Consider the following 17,996-nt stretch of genomic DNA (forward strand, 5'->3'; position numbering starts at 1 on the left):
CTAACGTTTCAATTTCGTCAAAATAGTAAGCTGCACAAAACCATCACCAGTTTGTTTTCTTTGCAAAGATTCAACAAGGTTATTAAAAATCCGTTTGCAGAAATATAACAGAAACGAACAACAGCGGCAAACGTCCTGAAGTAAATATGACGGAAACATGACTTGACATTTCCGTTCCGGAGACTTGATAGAATCACCAAGACTTGGTATTTCAGGTTTCCGCAAAACGGAAATGTAACGGAAACATAAAACTCTACGCTTCCGTCACGTTTAAGAAATGCGGAAACGTGGGACTTCGTCCTGTGTATATGCAACGTGCCCATATACATTCTCTGTAATGACCAAACTTGCTTCTTTATTCAAACTTTTTTAAATTACAAGACACAGAACTCGCGAAATGGAAAATTTTCCTTACCCTTACAATATCACCGTCAAAAATGACAAAAATCTTCAACCGGGGAATACCTTGTTGATCTAATACACAAAGCATAGAGCAACTGTACCTTACGTGGTCAGGCTCCAAGCCAATATTTTGACGAACATTCATCCGATTAGCGAGGAGTCTAGAGCGAGGCGCGAAATCCGGAAGCATATTCGGCGTCTCGCACTATTCTCCTCGCGGCTGGGGATGACCGTGTAGGCATGCTTTACCGTTTCCCGTTTCGTTTACCGTTTTTTTCCTTTTTAGTTTGTTTTGCTTTCTTTTTAGCAAGAATATCTGTGCCGACAGGTTGCATTGTACTCATCAAAAAAATGTCCTCTAGCGGAAGACTCTCTTCATTTATTACTTGCTAGAAAGTGTTTTGAATACGCGAGGTGAAATCAAATATTGGTCATATTTCTTAATATTATTGTTTTATACAAATGGTAGTTGTGGACAAATTTAAATGACATATAATGCCTGGAGCGCATCATTCACTAATTTACAGAAGTTGTACAAAACAACTCAAACTGGAGCAAAACCCACAACCACTGCAGGTATGAGAAACCACTCTCACAAATGTTATTAATATAATAAATTAATTGTAAACCATTACTGTGCACTGCACTCCTGTAAAACCAACAGTCCACATCTACCAAAAAATTTTATCCAATTTCTAAGTATTTATTTAAGACCAGGTGCTGGACAATTAATTTTTCCACTGGTGAAAATTTAACCGCGGTGCAACGCCTCCCTCCACAAAGGAGAAGCATTTTACTCTCTCGTCCAGTTCTGGCTCTCTCTGTGCCACGCAACGCGAAGCTCTCTCTCCCTAGCATTGCGTGATAGAGAGAGGGCCAGAATTAGACTATTCACCCTCATTATTACAAATATATTCATTGGATCATTTGTCTTTCTCTTCTCTGACTTGCCATCCAAGCACACGTCTGTCAAATCCACAAGAGAACAGATTGCAAGTTTTGACATTGGTTTCTTCTCCCCATGCTGTGCAGCAAACCATTCGTTGATGACCCTGAAAACGTGAACCATAAGGGATTACAGCTTTGATCTATTACTTACTGAAGGTAACATGCGTAACAAGCCGAAAGAACATCTCCGTAAAAGGCTACAAAACTATGTAGGTAATGTTTTGTGGCTTTCAGAAAGGTCTGAAAAAAATAACACAAGGCAGAGAGAAAGGCATATATTTATAAGACACTATTGTGCCAACGTTGGCAGGAAAAGTTTTCTTTCAAATAAATGTAACACCAATGTAATCTTTCCAGACTGCCAATCACAACCATGTACCGGTTTTGGATGATCGCGTTTTCGAACTGAAAACGTGTCAAAAGCTTTGCGTTCACACTACCTTTGTCCTAACTTTTTCCCCAGGTACTGAGGTACACTAAGACGCTCAAAATCGCTGGTACACTGAGAAAACACTACAACCATGATTTGCGCAATGTATCTGACGTGAATGATACAGTAATATACGAACCTAGTGATTTAAGAACTTGCAGGCTGAAATTTGGCATTTAATACCCAAAATATTATAAGAACCTGTTTAGCCTGGAAAAGAAAAAAAACTCCAATTTAGATGGTCTAAATTCTGGATTTTAATCGTGTGAGAAACTTCTGACAAAAAGTTATGTTTTCTTTGATTTAAATTTTTTTGGATTTTCACCAGAAATATGTTCTCCAAAAAGCTACGGTGTAAAATGTAGAAATGTATTGGTGTTCTTCCTGAACCTTGATTGTTTAATCACCTGAGCAATGCAGTTAACAAACACCCAGTTTACGCTACGACAACCTCTGAAAAAATACTCCAGTCCAGAGTTAAACACATACCTGGCCGTTTCTGCGAGGCAGTCGAATAAGCCTTACACCACTGATGTCAAACAATCGAATATGTCGGTTGTCGTGAGGAAGGGCGATCACATTGTTTACTGCTGACACGGAAAGTCTGGGGAAAAAAATGTGAACAACCTTTAGTAAAGTGTTTCAGTTGCAGACTATTGTTTCGACGTCTTACGACATGTTGCAGGGTTCGAAATCAACGCTCGCAAACTCGCAAAATGCGAGTAATTTTGATAATCAGCGAGTGAGAAAAATATTCACCAGCAAACGTTTGCGAGTTAGAATCATCCATGTCTCCCAAACATTTGGAAAGAATTTGCTAGCGGTCTCACCAGTTTGCTAGAGGAAAAAACTTACTAGCAAAACTTTGCAAGTCGACCAAAAAGGTAACTTCGAGCCCTGTGTTGGGTATTGAATAATCGAACTAGTGCGCATGCCCGGGCGCAACACTGTTGCACGAACCTGGCCAAACGAGTACAACCTCATGTAACATCCACAAATGTTGCATGAAAAATTTGACCATTTTCAAATTTGAGCCAATAATACCCAACTTGTCGCAACATGTCGCAACACATTGCAAACGCACGCAACATGATGTGCTCAACAATGTTGCGATGTGTTGTGTTGAAATGTTGCGATCGTCTGGCCGGGGCTTAAGAGTCAAAGTAGGTGGCAATTAGCAGTCGTTATCTTACATACATATTGATTTTGACTTACCTGTTGACAGATGAATCTGTATTAATGGTTGTTAGAGGTGAGCGCATGTTCTTCAGATCCCAAACCTAAAAAAAATATTCAAACTTGAGCGAGGAAATCAAAGAAAGTGAAAAAGCGTACAGTATTTAGGTACTTGTGCGTTCATTCAGTGTTCCTTCCATTTGTACAAAAATTGCATTTCTTCAACTCTTTTACACTGCATAAGGCATCAACGGTGGCGATCCTTCGTAAGTTCTGCCTGTCAGTGCCCTCTTCTTCTCTCACCTCCCTGAGCCACAATCCACCTTCGCTCCAGCCCACTACTCGCTGAGTAACCTGCTTTCCTATACATCCCTGCCCCCAACGGCCTACATACCAGCCCCAACTTGGGCGCTTTCCATTCAACCAAAACCGAAACGGAAGCAAATGGTACGGAAACTTTCCTGGAAACCTCTCCGGAAATTCCAAAAATTGTTGAATTTCCGAAATGCAAGCCATTCAACTGAAAATTCCTGAAATTCCGGGGGAAAATTCAAATGGAACGGATATGGAAATTTACGAGAATTTGGCATAACTCATGAGATTGTCCTCTTTTCCCGAAAATCTGGATAATGCTGTACCATTCGTCGCTGGAAACGTTCGGAAATTCAAACCAGAATTTTTCGCCCAATGGAAAGCGTCCCTTAGCCTCAGATCGCTAACACCTCTAGCCGCGAACCTCTGCAATGAAGACTACATGTACTAACCTTGACAGTTCTGTCATCACTTCCACTGACAACAATATCTTTGGTTGTGAAGGCAGTCGATCTAACCGTGCTGTAAACAAACAAACAAACAAACAAACAAACAAGATATACGCGTCAACAAAGCTGCCATTTTGAACCCTAAGATCGACGAGAAGTTTAAAGGAAGACTCGACTAACAAGTAAAGCAAATAAGAGATGAATTTGTACACACAAAACGGGAAAGAACTAAGGATTTCTTACTCGGAATGACCCTGGAACACGTTAACTGAATGAATAGAAGGAGTTCTAAAGTCCCACAGACGGAAGGTTGTGTCGGTGGAAGAGGTGACAATTAGCTGCTGCGTGGGGTGGGTACAGGTGTGGGTAAGTTCCTGGTCATGGCCTGAAAAGGAAAAGAAAAGTCATTACAATTACAAGTGACACATTTTTCGACTTTTCTAAAACTCTGGTGTAATATGATGATCAAGGTTACCAGTCAATTGATGAACTTGTTCAGCTGTTTCCACATCCCATAGTTTAGCGGAGCGATCCCACGAAGCTGTGACAATCTGCTTTCCGGAGGTGAACCAATCAGCTGCAATTACTGCACCTGAAATGTACAGTGAAGCAAACAAGGGTTGCAGAGATGTATGCATTACGCTTGTTATAAACACATCTATTTGATAGATACCTTCATGTCCTTTCAATTCACATATTGGAGACTTCAGTACGAATGCTGGAGCACCAAAATCTGGATTATCAAGACCTACAGGTGGATAACAATATCCATTACTAAACAAATCAATCAAACATAATGTTAAGGAGCAAGTGTTGTTCCACTTAATCTGATTTAAATACCACTACTGGTTGCCACTCTGTATGTTTTTTAGACACGAGTTACCTTCAAGTTCTTCATCTGTTATGTTATCTGCCTCATCTGCTGACCCTGGATGGGAGCGCTACAAAACAGTATGCAAAACGAAATTAGGAAAGACATAGTTGTACAGATCTCTTATCAAACATTTAATAAGCAAGAGATCTATACAGTTAACAATAAAGATTAGCGAAAAAACTGAGCAACGACGTTTCGGTGTCATCCTGGCACCATTTTCAAGTTAAAAAATATTTGTGCGAAAAGTAAACTAATTTATACCAATGGTAGAGGTGCGAAATTGAATAAATTAAGATTAAGATAGCTGTTCAATGTTCATGTTCATTCCAATGAGGTGTCAAACACTGGTAATGAGTTCAGTGTCTGTTCAAAGCCTAAACAAATACTTTTGCGCGAATGGAGTCTGACTGTGTGTTAAGGCTCGGTTTCTTCTTGCGAATCCACAACATTTCGTGGATCAAGCAATCGAACTTTCCCTGACATTTCTTTAGGATCTTAAAGTTGTTAGTCAGGTCACCAACTGTATCAACTCGGTGTTCATTTTGAAGGTGTTTTCCGATGGCGGTAAATCGGTGTTCCTCAATGCGCTTGTAAAGATGACGGCTAGTGTAACCGACGTATTCTGCATCACACAGATCACATATAGTTATAAACAACGCACTGTTGATTGATCAAAGGTGGTTTTGGCTCTTGTACTTTGAGATCATCGCCAATTTTACGGCTTCTGAACACCGGCTGTAGTTTGTGATCAAGTTTATTACTCAAGTCCGAGAGATGTTTCTTTACTATGTCCGCTGATTTCTGGTCTTTAAAAGGCAGGACAATGCGGTAGATATTCTCTGTTGGAGGCGTCGATCTTGTGTCTGGTGACATCACTGAATTAACGAAACGGGTGATGGTGGAGTTCACAAGAGAATCTGAGTACTTGAGGTTAGAAAAGATCAGTTTAAGGCGTTCGCATTCTGTTGAGAATAGTTCCCATGTTGAGGACAAGCGGTAAGCACGGTTTAACATGGTTTTAACTAAAGATCTTTTATAGCGGTTGTCGACATGACTTTGGTGGTGTAAGAGGAGACCAGTGTTTGTGGGTTTACGGTAAACACTTGTTACCAGCTTGCAGCCCTTCTTGCATATTTCAATGCCGACAAATGGTAGCTTACCGTTAGATGCGATCTCCATGGTGAAGGATATGGATGGATGACAGTTGTTCAAAGTCTTCAGAAAGGCTTCTGCGGTTGGTATGTCTTTCATTGTGGCTAGTGTATCATCCACGTAGCGTCTGTAGAAGTCTGGCAACTTGTTCTCGTTTTGTAGCTTTTCCTCGATAGAACAAAGAAAAGTATTGGCCATTAGGGGACCCAAGGGAGAGCCCATCGCTACTCCATCAATTTGTTGGTAGAGTTGACCGTTAAATTGAAATAGCTGGTCCTTTGTTGCTACTGACAACAGTTCAATTAGATCAGCTTTGCTGATGTTTAGATGGTGTGTTTTGTTGAACCAGTTGTCAACAAAAGCTCTATCAGCAAGGATCTCGATGGTTTCTTGTAGTGGGACGTTCGTAAATAGCGAAGAGACATCATAAGATACTAGGATGTCAGATTCGTTGAGGCTCAGATTGCGAATCTCATCAGCGAAGGAAAATGTGTCAGATATTGTGTAGCTGTTGATCGACAGGGACTTCAGTTTATCGTCGAGCCATCTCGCGAGCGCGAAGTTGTAAGTACTTGTGGCGGATAGAATGGGCCTCATCGCCAGTTTTTCTTTATGAGTCTTTGGCAGACCATAAAGATGGGCGAGTCGTGATCCTTTCGGGCAAACTGAGTCGGCAATCTGTTTTGGGAGAATTTTGCGCACGACAGATTCAAGGTGTTTCTCTTTCTGCAGTAAAGGGTGGTAGTTTTTGAGCGGTCGTCCACGCGTCTTGGGTCTCTCCGAACTTACGGCGGTAAATTTAGCTGTATCGTTGATGGAAGATTCACTCAAAAGGCGAATATATTCTGCCTTATCCATAACAACTACTCCTGTACCTTTATCTGGTTTCGTGATTACGATGTCATCTCTTCGTTTTAGTTGCTCAATAGCTCTTTGTAGCGCTTTCGGTGGTTTGGGGGCTTTGCACTCGATGTAGTTAAGCGCGATCGATCGAAGGGTCGCCGCAGCTAATTCCTTCTTATCATCGGATAATGAAGGCTCCAGTTGCCAGAAGGCTTTCTCGAAGCTAGCTTGAATGTCCATTGAAGAGATGCGTTGCGGCAAGGAAAACTTCAAACCTCGACACAGAACAAGCTTCTGGAAGAATGAAAGCTTGTAGGAGGAAATGTTCTGGATATGTTTGTCCACCAGAAGCCGTAAAATTGGCGATGATCTCAAAGTACAAGAGCTAAAACCACCTTTGATCAATCAACAGTGCGTTGTTTATAACTATATATGTGATCTGTGTGATGCAGAATACGTCGGTTACACTAGCCGTCATCTTTACAAGCGCATTGAGGAACACCGATTTACCGCCATCGGAAAACACCTTCAAAATGAACACCGAGTTGATACAGTTGGTGACCTGACTAACAACTTTAAGATCCTAAAGAAATGTCAGGGAAAGTTCGATTGCTTGATCCACGAAATGTTGTGGATTCGCAAGAAGAAACCGAGCGCAAAAGTATTTGTTTAGACTTTGAACAGACACTGAACTCATTACCAGTGTTTGACACCTCATTGGAATGAACATGAACATTGAACAGCTATCTTAATCTTAATTTATTCAATTTCGCACCTCAACCATTGGTATAAATTAGTTTACTTTTCGCACAAATATTTTTTAACTTGAAAATGGTGCCAGGATGACACCGAAACGCCGTTGCTCAGTTTTTTCGCTAATCTTTATTGTTAACTGTATTTCCAAATTTAATCTTATAAGAAGAGATCTATAGTTATGAAAAGTCTCAGTACCAGCCAAAGAGAATTAGTGTTGATTGATGATCCCAATAACAGCTGTCAAAACAAAACTAGAGCCATGCTCAGATTGGTCTCCTTTTGGGAGCTTAATTTAAAGTTTTTCACCAGTGACCTTTTCACATTTGAGCCACCCTCCCCCTTCCCGCCCACTCCAGGCATCAGATCCTGTTTTTTCTAATAATTATTTTTTGTTAGTTTGTTGTAAGTTTATGCATCAAATCTGACACTCAGGCAATCTGCTCCAAACATAAAGCTGTTGCAAAAATCTATGTTCAAAACACTGGACACATCAGACAAATTTTCATACATGTAACAATTTTGACTGTGGACTTTCACATGTACGTTCATTGCTGTGCCCTGTAAGCAGTAGGCTTTCTGTTGCACTATATATTATTGATGTCTTACTTGCTCAGGATTTGAGTCTAATGCCCTCCATATGTGACATGTGCCATCTCCTGATCCTAAAAAAAAAAAATATATGTTTTAAAAGAATTGCAGTAGATCCATTGCCCCTTCCCGTCGTAAGAAGACAGAGGCTTGTATTTTGCATTTTTAAGAGTGGCTATTGGAAGATGGGTGCTAATCAGTTACAAAATGTAATCTGATTAGAGATAGGAAGGCACCACCTGAGAGGGGGATGCTATTCCCCAAAACAATAATCATGCTTATTAGAATAGATACCATACGTCACTGACATTACAGAATGATGTCGCAGATTACCTGTACAAATTATTGCATCAGTTGGGTGGAATCTAATGGAGTTCACTGCAAAATTAACAAGAAGAAAGTGTTATAAAATATTAATTTAAAAAAACAACACATCATCTAAGTAGGGTAGCTGGTAAAAAATGCTCTGAGCATACCTCCCTTTAATTCAATATTGGTGTGCAATCTATGACCCTTTGTTGCCATTGATAATTGAATGGATGGACAAACTTAAAACTGACTTGAATGGTGTAAAATATGCTATATGTAACTCACATTATACAGACATGTTGCATGGGCAGACATGATACATGGGTTTCGCTGGTAATTTAGCAATTAATCAACTCTATGTACATGTACCTGATCCATTATGGCCCAAGTATTTTAAAAGACACTGCCCTGTTTCTACATCCCAAAGTCTGGCAGAACGATCTGCAAGAAACGAAATGCTGTAAAATGAAATCTTCATGAATGATCTAACTTTTAAGTGTATCATGTTGACACTCCAGTAACCTCAGGACCAAAGCACCGAGTCCAACTTGTGGCTTCAATAAGGGTCAGCCACCACAGCTGGCAGACTCCTCCGGTCATCACTTAGCAGTTTCAAGGGTGCAGACACACTTCTTAATTCTCTCTTTATTATGCTTTTCCCCATCACTACATCTCCTTAGCCCTCCATCATTTATGCTTTTCTTGGGGCATACATGTTTTGCAACCCTTGCCAATAAGTAGATACTTTCACCCATGGCACAAGGATTGAACATTCAATATATAAAGGATACATACTACATATAACTATTTAGGTCTATCACGATACCTTTTATTGAAAGCATGCTCTTCAAATATATGATTCTGATTCTGAACAAGAAAACCTTAGTGTGCGATCATCATTCGGATGTTAAACTTATGTATACCATGCTGTAAAATTTTTCAAGGAAATCCCACAGTGTGAATTCACTAATAAATTTTTTTGAAGTTCAAAACTTCACAAATGATGGACATCCTTTTAAGCTTCAAATCTTGGCACATTTAGGGAGCCCCGATTAAATTGAAATAAATAAATGCAACTTACCAGCAGATGCTGTCCCAATCATGGTGGGTGTGTGTCTAGCACAGGACACCTCCCACACGCCATCTCTATGGCCAGCATAACTTCTTGTCCTGTGACATTCAATACTGGTTGCTTGGTTAGGAGTCTTGAAACTCGAGACAATCTAGATCAAAGCAGCAAAGTATAAAAGGAAGAACATGTTGCTTTCCTTCAGCACTGCCAACAGTTAGACATCTGTTTTTTGCTGACAATAAAGCTTGCGGGCTGACAAAGATTTTCAATCTACTCTCCCAGGCTTTTAAAATAAATGTAGCTCTAGATTATTTCTTTGTCTGTTACCTTACTAGTGGAAGCTTTATATGTTGTTTTTAGCTTCTGAGACATCAGCTGGCTAGCAGCTGTAATTAGAAAATAACAAGCAATAAGTGTTAATGAGACTTTCGAAAACACAGTTGCTTTCACTTCTAGCAACATGCTTTTTTCCATAATAACATTTTATTATATTGCTAGCTCCATGAGCAGGCAAGATGAACCAAATCCTGCACTGTGATTGGCTACCTGAGCGAACAAGATGGCGCTATTTTACACGCTTGGGACTACCCGCTGTGTCCCACAAGAAAAATTTACCCAAAAGCCATTGTTATAATAAATCCTTTGTTGACCAAGCTTGTTTGGTCAAGATGACTTGTTCTTTTTATGCAAGTTTATGGACCTTGACTCCGTCATAAACATGCCTAAAAAAAGAACTTGGCCAATGTCCAGCCATCTCAACCTTAGGCTTGGTCAATAACCCATAAGGGTATGACACATACATGCACATGTAGGTTTCAAGAACTACTTTCAAACCTTCATTATGTAATATTTATTGATACTAAATAAAGTTTGTAAAGTCTAAATTTAAGATCTGTTAACATGGTGGTTTCAATATAAACCAGTGTTTAATTGTTTTATTATGTGGGTAATAATGTTCTTTTGAACATTTTGTTGGTTCGTCCGTCCATCCATCCATCCGTCCATCGATCCGTCCGTCCATCCGTCCGTCCGTCCGTCCGTCCGTCCATGTATTCGTTCGTTCATTCATTCATTCATTCATTCATTCATGCATGCATGCATGCATGCATGCATTCATTCATTTATTCATTCATTCATAACCTATGAATGAGAAGCTTACATGGTTTTTTGCCATATCCAGGCTTAGTAGGACCACCTTCAGCTGATAGTTCTCCATCTGTCAGCTTTTCTCCACCACTGAGAACAAGGTCCAACTTTTCATTCAAAGTTTCAACTCTCTCTAATACTATAGACATACATTCAAAATATGTTGGTGAATATTTGATATAAATTAATAACTGACATGTTGGTGATATAACATATTGATCAACATAGTTAAATATAATCCTTTTTTTCCAATCATTGTCCAGCTCTGATTGGTCAAAGCTATTTACCATATAGTAACTTTACTACAGTAAACTCATAGATATCTTGGCTTAATTTTTTTTTTTTTTCATAAAAGCTATGTAATATCCATTTCTATGACTCTACCGCTAAATACATGTCTTCGATTGATCCAGTACATAATTTGTAAGTTACAAAACCTCAAAACAGGTGGTCACATCTGTTACTTAAATAACTTAGGATCAGATCTAATGAACTTCTAGTGTCATCTGGTAAATATCAAATGATCCTCCATTGTTTTAAGACACTGTCTAGTGATATGACATTTAATTTATTGCCAGACATTGAGGGGGAAAAAATGTGCCCAATTCACTACATTCAGTTTTGGTATTTATCATTTCATGGTGAATTTTGATATAAATTCAGAGCTCTCAAACGTCACGCATGCCCTGTCAGAGCACAAATGAATGCACCATTATTAAGGTACCCACATTTGTGTACAGAGCTGTTTTGAAAATGTTCATTCAGTGTCATAATAAATGGCAAGTTCCACACGGTTTGATCATTACATCTGAAATTTTACACCTGAGTGGTAATGAAGGGTGCAAATTACATAAGATTTTTATAGTAATTTGCACATTTATGTAATTTACTCCTCCTTGACACAGATTTAATTTTTGATGAGTCTTGCTCGGATAATAGCAAAAGCTATTAGACGTCACTGTACATGCGTCAGCTGCAAGTCTCTTTAAGCTATTACCAAGCAATTCTTGAAAATGTGACACAAACGGTATTAGTCTCCAAAGTTGATGAAAAAGTAAACTTAAAACAATAAGCTTATGTTTACTGTAAATCTATGAAATCCGAAAATAAACCAATAACAACAGCCACGTTTGGTAGTATTTGCATATTGTACGTGTCCTAATTACACGAACAATAAATAAAATGGATCTAAGATCCAGCATATAAGGAGGAACAGATTGAAGGAGAATAAAACGAATTCCTGATTAATGTAAACTAGTCTGAAATAGTTTGGATGCTGGAGGAGGAGTTATTGTAAGCTTACCTTTTGGCAGAAAGTACGGGGACTAATTTATAATTTTATCAAAGGAACTCAGATACATACAAGATAGAAAATCTTGGTGTACTTACAAGCAAGGTTCTCGGCATGTACACACTCGAATTCTCTTTCTATCTGAGCAAAAAGTGACCACAATCTTGAACGGAGGTTTGGTGGCAGCGAGCTCTCCCGGTCTTGATCGTAAGCTTCTTGGCGTATCGCCTCCGATCCCATTCTGTTTGGCGAGCGAGTGCGCCGTATGGACAGTCGTTTAGCTTTAATTTTTATGCTCCCTGCTTGCGGCTTGTTCATGGCTGGGCAGCAGGTTGGAAGTGGTACAAAACAAATCTATCCCTGGCAGGCAATGCAAAGAAGTGAAACGGGCAAACTTCCAAGATTTGGTAATGGTTTCCAGAAGTGAACCGCTGACCAAATGAAGCGCGCGAATACAAATATCGTAATTCAGTAATTTCAAAAACTTCGAATCTCGCTCTTTTACCTTACCTTTAGCCAGAGTTAATTGCGAATGAGGTATAACTTGCTGCTGAGTAAATAATATTCGTGAGCCGATATGAGAGATTGAAAAAATATTGAAAACCGGAAAAAAACTCGACGATAGACTACATGTCGAATGATCATGAGTGATGTGGGTGGAGAAACCCGCCAAGCTCTTTGGTCGCCGATGTATTTTTTATGTTTAATTTTAACAATTTGCTCGGTTTATTTCTATTGTCATTGATTTCCTTGCTCGTTAATTTTTCTCAGTCGTTCTGTACGAATTGACATGTTTATTTCACTTTGCGGATTCAAATTTAAAAAATAGAACCCATGACAAATAATATGGCCTTGCAGTCCTGCCCTAACTTGAACACGCTGCGGGTTGCGGGCTACGTAGAGCAACAACAAAGAAAACCTCAAAAAAAAAAAAGTCAAAGGCTTGCTTAAAACTAAAAAACTATAGGCAAAGCCCATTTTATGGCTGAGACCTCTTCAACAGCTGTTCAACAGACTACACTTGAGGACCAGAAAACCTAAACAAAAAATTTGTATCTTTCTTTCTTTTCACGCGTCTAGTTGGCAGGAGGCCATTTCAGGCTGTCTAGTTTTGCCGGACAACTGAAAAACGACAAAGTAAAGAAGATTTGCATCACAATCAACAACTGTAAACAAGCTGTCAATGAAGTAAAATCCGCTAATATTATCACTGAGTAAAGTCGACAAACAGCTCTGTCTTTGCGTGTGACCGCCGTCATTTTGCGCAAATCTGCAGCGGTAAAACGACCGTAACAGACGTCTTCAATGACTTGCTCACTCAGTGTGTAAAACCAAGTCAGCATTTCTGTGGTGCTCTTCTACTTTTGTGTCTATTAGCTTTTCAAAAAGATAAGTTGATTAATACTTATACAAAAGGGTCGAAGATATATCAACGATATCTTCCAGTCATGTGTCGCTGGGGATGCCGCGAAAATAACTTGGTATGTATAAACGTTGTCCGGTAAAGTTTGAAACTACACGTTTAGTCGCAACACTGTGATAATAGGGCCCGTGAGCAGGCTATATTAACATGACGTTTCTGAACATCCTCTAAAAAGCGAGTATAGTAAATTTTGCTTCTGTATATACAGACTACCCACGTTAGTGTTAAAATTCATTTGCGTAATTTGCAAAGTGTGACCAACTTAGAGATAATTTGAACGGCCTCCAGAGAATCCGCAGAGAACTACCAGAGGAGGGTAGCTGAAGACAGTGAATTCAGTTTCTCTAAATGTAAGCGCGTGTCGATGATGACAGAGTTCTTTTCATGAGAGTTCATTTCAGATTACTGAAGAGCATTGAATCCGGTAGCATGGAAAAACATGTACAGCTCACTCCAAAGCAACGGTATCTTGTAAAGCGACTACAGTAGAATGCCGGGGGGTCGAGGAACTCGAGCAAAACGCCTGGTAGCTCAGGGCGCACGAGCTTATAACGAATACAATTAATCTAATTTGCTCGGTTTGTTTCAGATATTCAAATGCAAGTTCTGTGGTACAAATTACTGTAAATCCTGTGGCCGAGGGGATTTTCATGGAGTCATGACAGATTCAGCCGTGTGTCGAGTTTGCTTTCAGGTACATCTTAAAACAGAGAAGCGTTGTTCCAATATCCGTGTATATATAACCAAGACATCTGCACATTCGATCCCTGCGTATTGAGTATGGCCTACTGAATATAAAAGGAATTTGCGCTACATCATCGAAAGAGATTTTGCAAGCGTATTTAATGCGTCATTTGCGATTCAGCAACTAGCTTTCCTGCGCAAGGACTCCAAAAGCAAAGTGAAGCGAGAAACTAAAGTTATCAATAATTATTTATGCCGTTTTTGAAATTGTTTAATTTTGAGCCGACGGTGGTGACAGAAAGGACATTTGCATCACTTTCAAATTTGCATATTAAAAAAAAAAAACCTAGGCAGAAGCAAGGCGGTTTACGGAAAAAAAACACAAATTTCAAAAGCTTTTCAGTGTTTGGATTATACAAAACCAATACTCGCTTGTTTCAATAAAATGACAGTTCTTTGACAGCACAGGTGGACACTTGAATTAAGTTTGAAATTACTTGACCAAAGTTCATTTACTTTGCATAAGTCGACCAGCCTGTGTTTCAGATCAGGTTGTGTAACCATTGGCAAAATAAATCTTTGGAGCCTAATTCGGGGCTAATTACTACAGTTTCTTCGAGTTAATCTTTTAATTAGCAAAATACCCTGCCTTGCTGAGAGGTTCTCGCACATCAGAGAGAAAATGTCTACATGTCTTCAAACACTCTCTGAGATCGAACTGACTGACATTTGCATATATTCCTTGGCGTTCACTGACATTCGTAGTTCAACGTGAAAACAAGGTTTAAATTTCCAAATGCTGCGGTATATAATGGAACCCATTGGACGCAGTGTAACAGTTAATTACAGCGGTCACAACTTACGACAAAGATCGTTCAAAATAGGATTAAGCTAATCTGAGCTTATGAAGTCGACCAGTATTAAATAAGCGTGCCAATAATGGCTGGCTTTGCGGGAATATAATTCAATTAGAGCCTCTTCATTTACCCTGATATCAGACCGTAAACTGCATGAAACAAAACAAAAGGTTTGGGCACAAGCGCAGTCAGGAGCCTGACTCGGGGTGGAAATTAAGGGTGCTTTCCATTACGCCAAAGATTCCGGAAATTTCAGTCGGAAGTCAAATGGAAAGGCCCCTTTCGGTTCATTTCGACCCGAATATTCGGGTCCACCTCTGGAGTTGGTCCACCTTGACCGGTCGGACCGATCCGACCGAACCGTTCCATTTTACAAACCGGTCCATTGCCATACTTCTCTTCACTCATGAATAGGGAATTCGGAAAAGGAATACTGAAATGGTAAGAATCATTCATTTTCCTCGGGTATTCCCACTGCTCTCTGACCTGTCGGTCTGGCATAATGGAAAGCGCCCGAACGATCCGATGAGAGATCACGTTTTCTGTGGTGTGTTCCTTCCCCGTCCCTTTCTGAGAAACAAAATGTGAGAAACAATGCTCAGGGAGCTCTAATTCTGGTAAAGTCAGTTTTATTGGAAATCTAGCCTTTCACTGACGCTTAAAACAAAACAAAATACGAACTAAGGCAAAAACAAAACAGGGAACGCGGAATTCGGTCGAAAATTGTCATGTCATAGGGCTAAGCGAATATACGCCAGTCTTTCAAGTTTCTTGGCAGTCGCTCTGATTATTGTCGCATGCGTAGAGAGGAAGAAGGGCCCAGCAAAATGCACGAACGGCATTCAACGCAACATATTGGCACATTATTGCACACAATAAGTCGCGCACGTTTGGCTACCCTGTGGCAAGAGTCGGTCAGCCTGGTGCAACAGGAGACCAACCGTATGCAAGATGTTGTGCGCAACATGTTGACTTGGGCACAACACTGCTGCAATGTGAGACCAAGTTATCGTTAGAGGCTACGGACCCTCGAATGCAGCAGTCTTCAGTTAAACGCCTTGCTTACCTATGTTCTTGTATTTTGATTTCAGCCGAAATGCCAGGGAGAAAGGATTGGTCAAGCGCCAGAAAAATCATCAAGGAAGAAAGGAGTGATTAGCAAGAAACCCGCGAAAACAGACTCTTCCAAGAAATGATGGCAAACTCAGGCCAATTAAATTAAAAACGTTGGGAAGACTATCTTTCGAGTAGAGTCACCATGATTCTTCAATGCAGGTAGAAGCTGGCTCTGTAAGCAAGATCCTGTACAGAAAATAAAACGAGCGAATTAGCTCCCTACACGTGAACTGAAATGGAATATATTAATGATATGGAGCCCGATGATATTTGACTCTTAAATCTATTTAGGAGCTTATGCGAACATGCCATGGTTTCGATTTACAGTGGAACCCCGTTAATACGGACACCCAAGGGATATGATTAAGTGTCCGCATTATCCGGGTGTCCGTATTACGCGGGCTAATTTTAATAAGAGAAAATATATGAGCTTTTTAGTTGTCGGGACAAAGAAAACTGTCCGTTGTAAGCGGGCGTCGGTAGAACGGGGTTTCACAGTATTTCTAGAAGATTTGATTCTCCGTATATAGATCTAGTACAGATGTCCTTGTGGCCGATCGGTTTTTTTTTTGTCATAACTTCCATACCAGTGTAAACTTTATATTTTTGAGGAGAAAATAGTCACTGACCAGCTAGTTTTGCTGGATCAGTGTTACCTTTCAAGCATAAAACATGAAAGTAACAAGAACTGGATGGACTGATATTTTCATGGGCCCTTAACAGTCAAAATCCTCTCAGATGCATTCAGCTAAGTATACTGTGTATTTCAATAAGTAAAGCCAGATGAAGTCTGCATTGGGCCGAGTGTCTCAGGTATCAAGCAACCTAAGGGCATTTCCACTCCTACCTCCCCACCTCCCCTGCCTGACGGGATGTCCGAGTCCATTGCAGGGTTACCCCCCTCCAGCAATAAACTCACCTGTATCTGTTTATACACCTGAGAGGAGAGAGGAACTGTGTGAGGAAGTTCTCAAGAACAACACAAGCCTCTACCGAGTCAAAACCTGAAATTATCGATCCGGAATCCAGCTCGCTTCTCGTTAGACTCGTGTCTCCCATGAATTCACGAGGACCACTGTTTATTAATGTTTCGTGCACTTGCCACACTGAATGCGTTAAGAAAGGTGCAAACCTGTACAGCTTACTTCGTTAGTTACAAGCACATGGAGACCAGTCTGTTCTACGGCTTTACCTCGCTGTGAAAACCTCACAACCGACTCTGGTTCTTTTTTGTCTGAACCTCCCTCCCCGCCCCCCTTATCCACTGTTATTTCAGTGTGACGGGTGCCTGGATGGCTGTATGTAGGGCTCATGGCCAGGTTGGGGGATTGCTAGCCATAGGAGCGTTTTACTGTCTAGGGGCCAGCTGATCACAGTGACGACTCCCGGGCATCCATCTCCCATACAGTGTGTAACACAGTCGTTAATTACACACAAAACACAAGTTGAATTGCTCAAATTTAATTTTTTCAGGCCATAAACAACTTGCACTCACAGAGGCTATATAATCAGAACTTGTAAACGTACAAGCAGTTGAACATTAAGCTGTAAGCAATTAACATTGCAAGCAAGTTCACGTCGAAGGAGCCGATCCCTTCATTATTGCCTCTGGAAAAGCCGGACATGTCTCCTCGAAATTCTGAAGCAACAGGGCATTTCAGTTTGAAAGTTGAACACGTTTCATCACCGACATGTGAAAGAGTAAATTTTAGGCATGAAATTTTGCGAAAAGTGAAAACAATGGTATCTCCTTTTCAAACCTATCACTTTCAAATATCGTCTCGACACGTCACTGCTACTCTGGAAAACCCAGAAAATTTAGGTGACCACCGACAGCAAAGAACCGTCTCAAATTATGCATTGCAAGACTGTCTGCCAGTTCCGGGTAGTGTGGTAAAGTAATACGGGAAGAAAAGGTGTGTTCCTCTGAGCACATAGACACCTGTTCACACTGTGCAAAGGCCGAATGACAAACTAAGTGAACTTAAGTTTCACACTTTCTCCTCGCCCGTATCACGTTAAGACGCTTGCTACAACACCGTAGTTTTCTTTGACTGACAAACATCTTCGAAATTCATCTAGGACGCCTCTTGTGTTTCGCCTTTTTCTTTCTTTTCTTTTTCACGAGAGGTACGCTTCCAAATGCTAGAAAAAAAAAAAAAAAAAAA

General features: G+C 40.2%; 3 protein-coding genes across 5 annotated transcripts in view; 1 reads left to right on the forward strand and 2 right to left on the reverse strand.

Annotated features, from left to right (window-relative positions):
- Positions 1-17,996, reverse strand: part of LOC145486223 (ataxin-7-like protein 3) — a 64,035-nt gene that overhangs the window by 36,975 nt on the left and 9,064 nt on the right. The window contains exon 17 of one of the 3 annotated variants that reach the window (XM_081464841.1): positions 16,774-17,973. The exons of 1 other annotated variant lie outside the window; for it this stretch is intronic. In XM_081464841.1, coding sequence (XP_081320967.1) covers positions 17,903-17,973 — 71 coding nt within the window. In that variant the 3' untranslated portion in view covers positions 16,774-17,902. Of the gene's footprint in view, positions 1-16,773; positions 17,974-17,996 lie in introns of those variants that run through there. One more of the 3 variants, XM_081464840.1, reaches the window with a different exon arrangement.
- LOC145486222 (WD repeat-containing protein 37-like) lies at positions 107-12,259 on the reverse strand. The gene is made up of 15 exons (XM_081464839.1): positions 11,847-12,259; positions 10,471-10,596; positions 9,639-9,697; positions 9,321-9,462; positions 8,609-8,680; positions 8,264-8,308; positions 7,949-8,004; positions 4,601-4,658; positions 4,391-4,465; positions 4,193-4,309; positions 3,961-4,102; positions 3,721-3,790; positions 2,996-3,060; positions 2,270-2,384; positions 107-1,454 (listed from the first exon to the last, which is right to left on the reverse strand). Exons 1-15 carry the CDS (start codon positions 12,064-12,066, stop codon positions 1,326-1,328), a joined length of 1,491 nt encoding a protein of 496 aa, XP_081320965.1. The 5' UTR covers positions 12,067-12,259; the 3' UTR covers positions 107-1,325.
- LOC145486239 (uncharacterized) lies at positions 12,325-16,637 on the forward strand. The gene is made up of 3 exons (XM_081464862.1): positions 12,325-13,229; positions 13,761-13,865; positions 15,804-16,637. Exons 1-3 carry the CDS (start codon positions 13,197-13,199, stop codon positions 15,906-15,908), a joined length of 243 nt encoding a protein of 80 aa, XP_081320988.1. The 5' UTR covers positions 12,325-13,196; the 3' UTR covers positions 15,909-16,637.

This window comes from Orbicella franksi, chromosome 5 (genome assembly GCF_964199315.1).
Source record: "Orbicella franksi chromosome 5, jaOrbFran1.1, whole genome shotgun sequence".
Taxonomy (NCBI): Eukaryota; Metazoa; Cnidaria; class Anthozoa; order Scleractinia; family Merulinidae; genus Orbicella; species Orbicella franksi.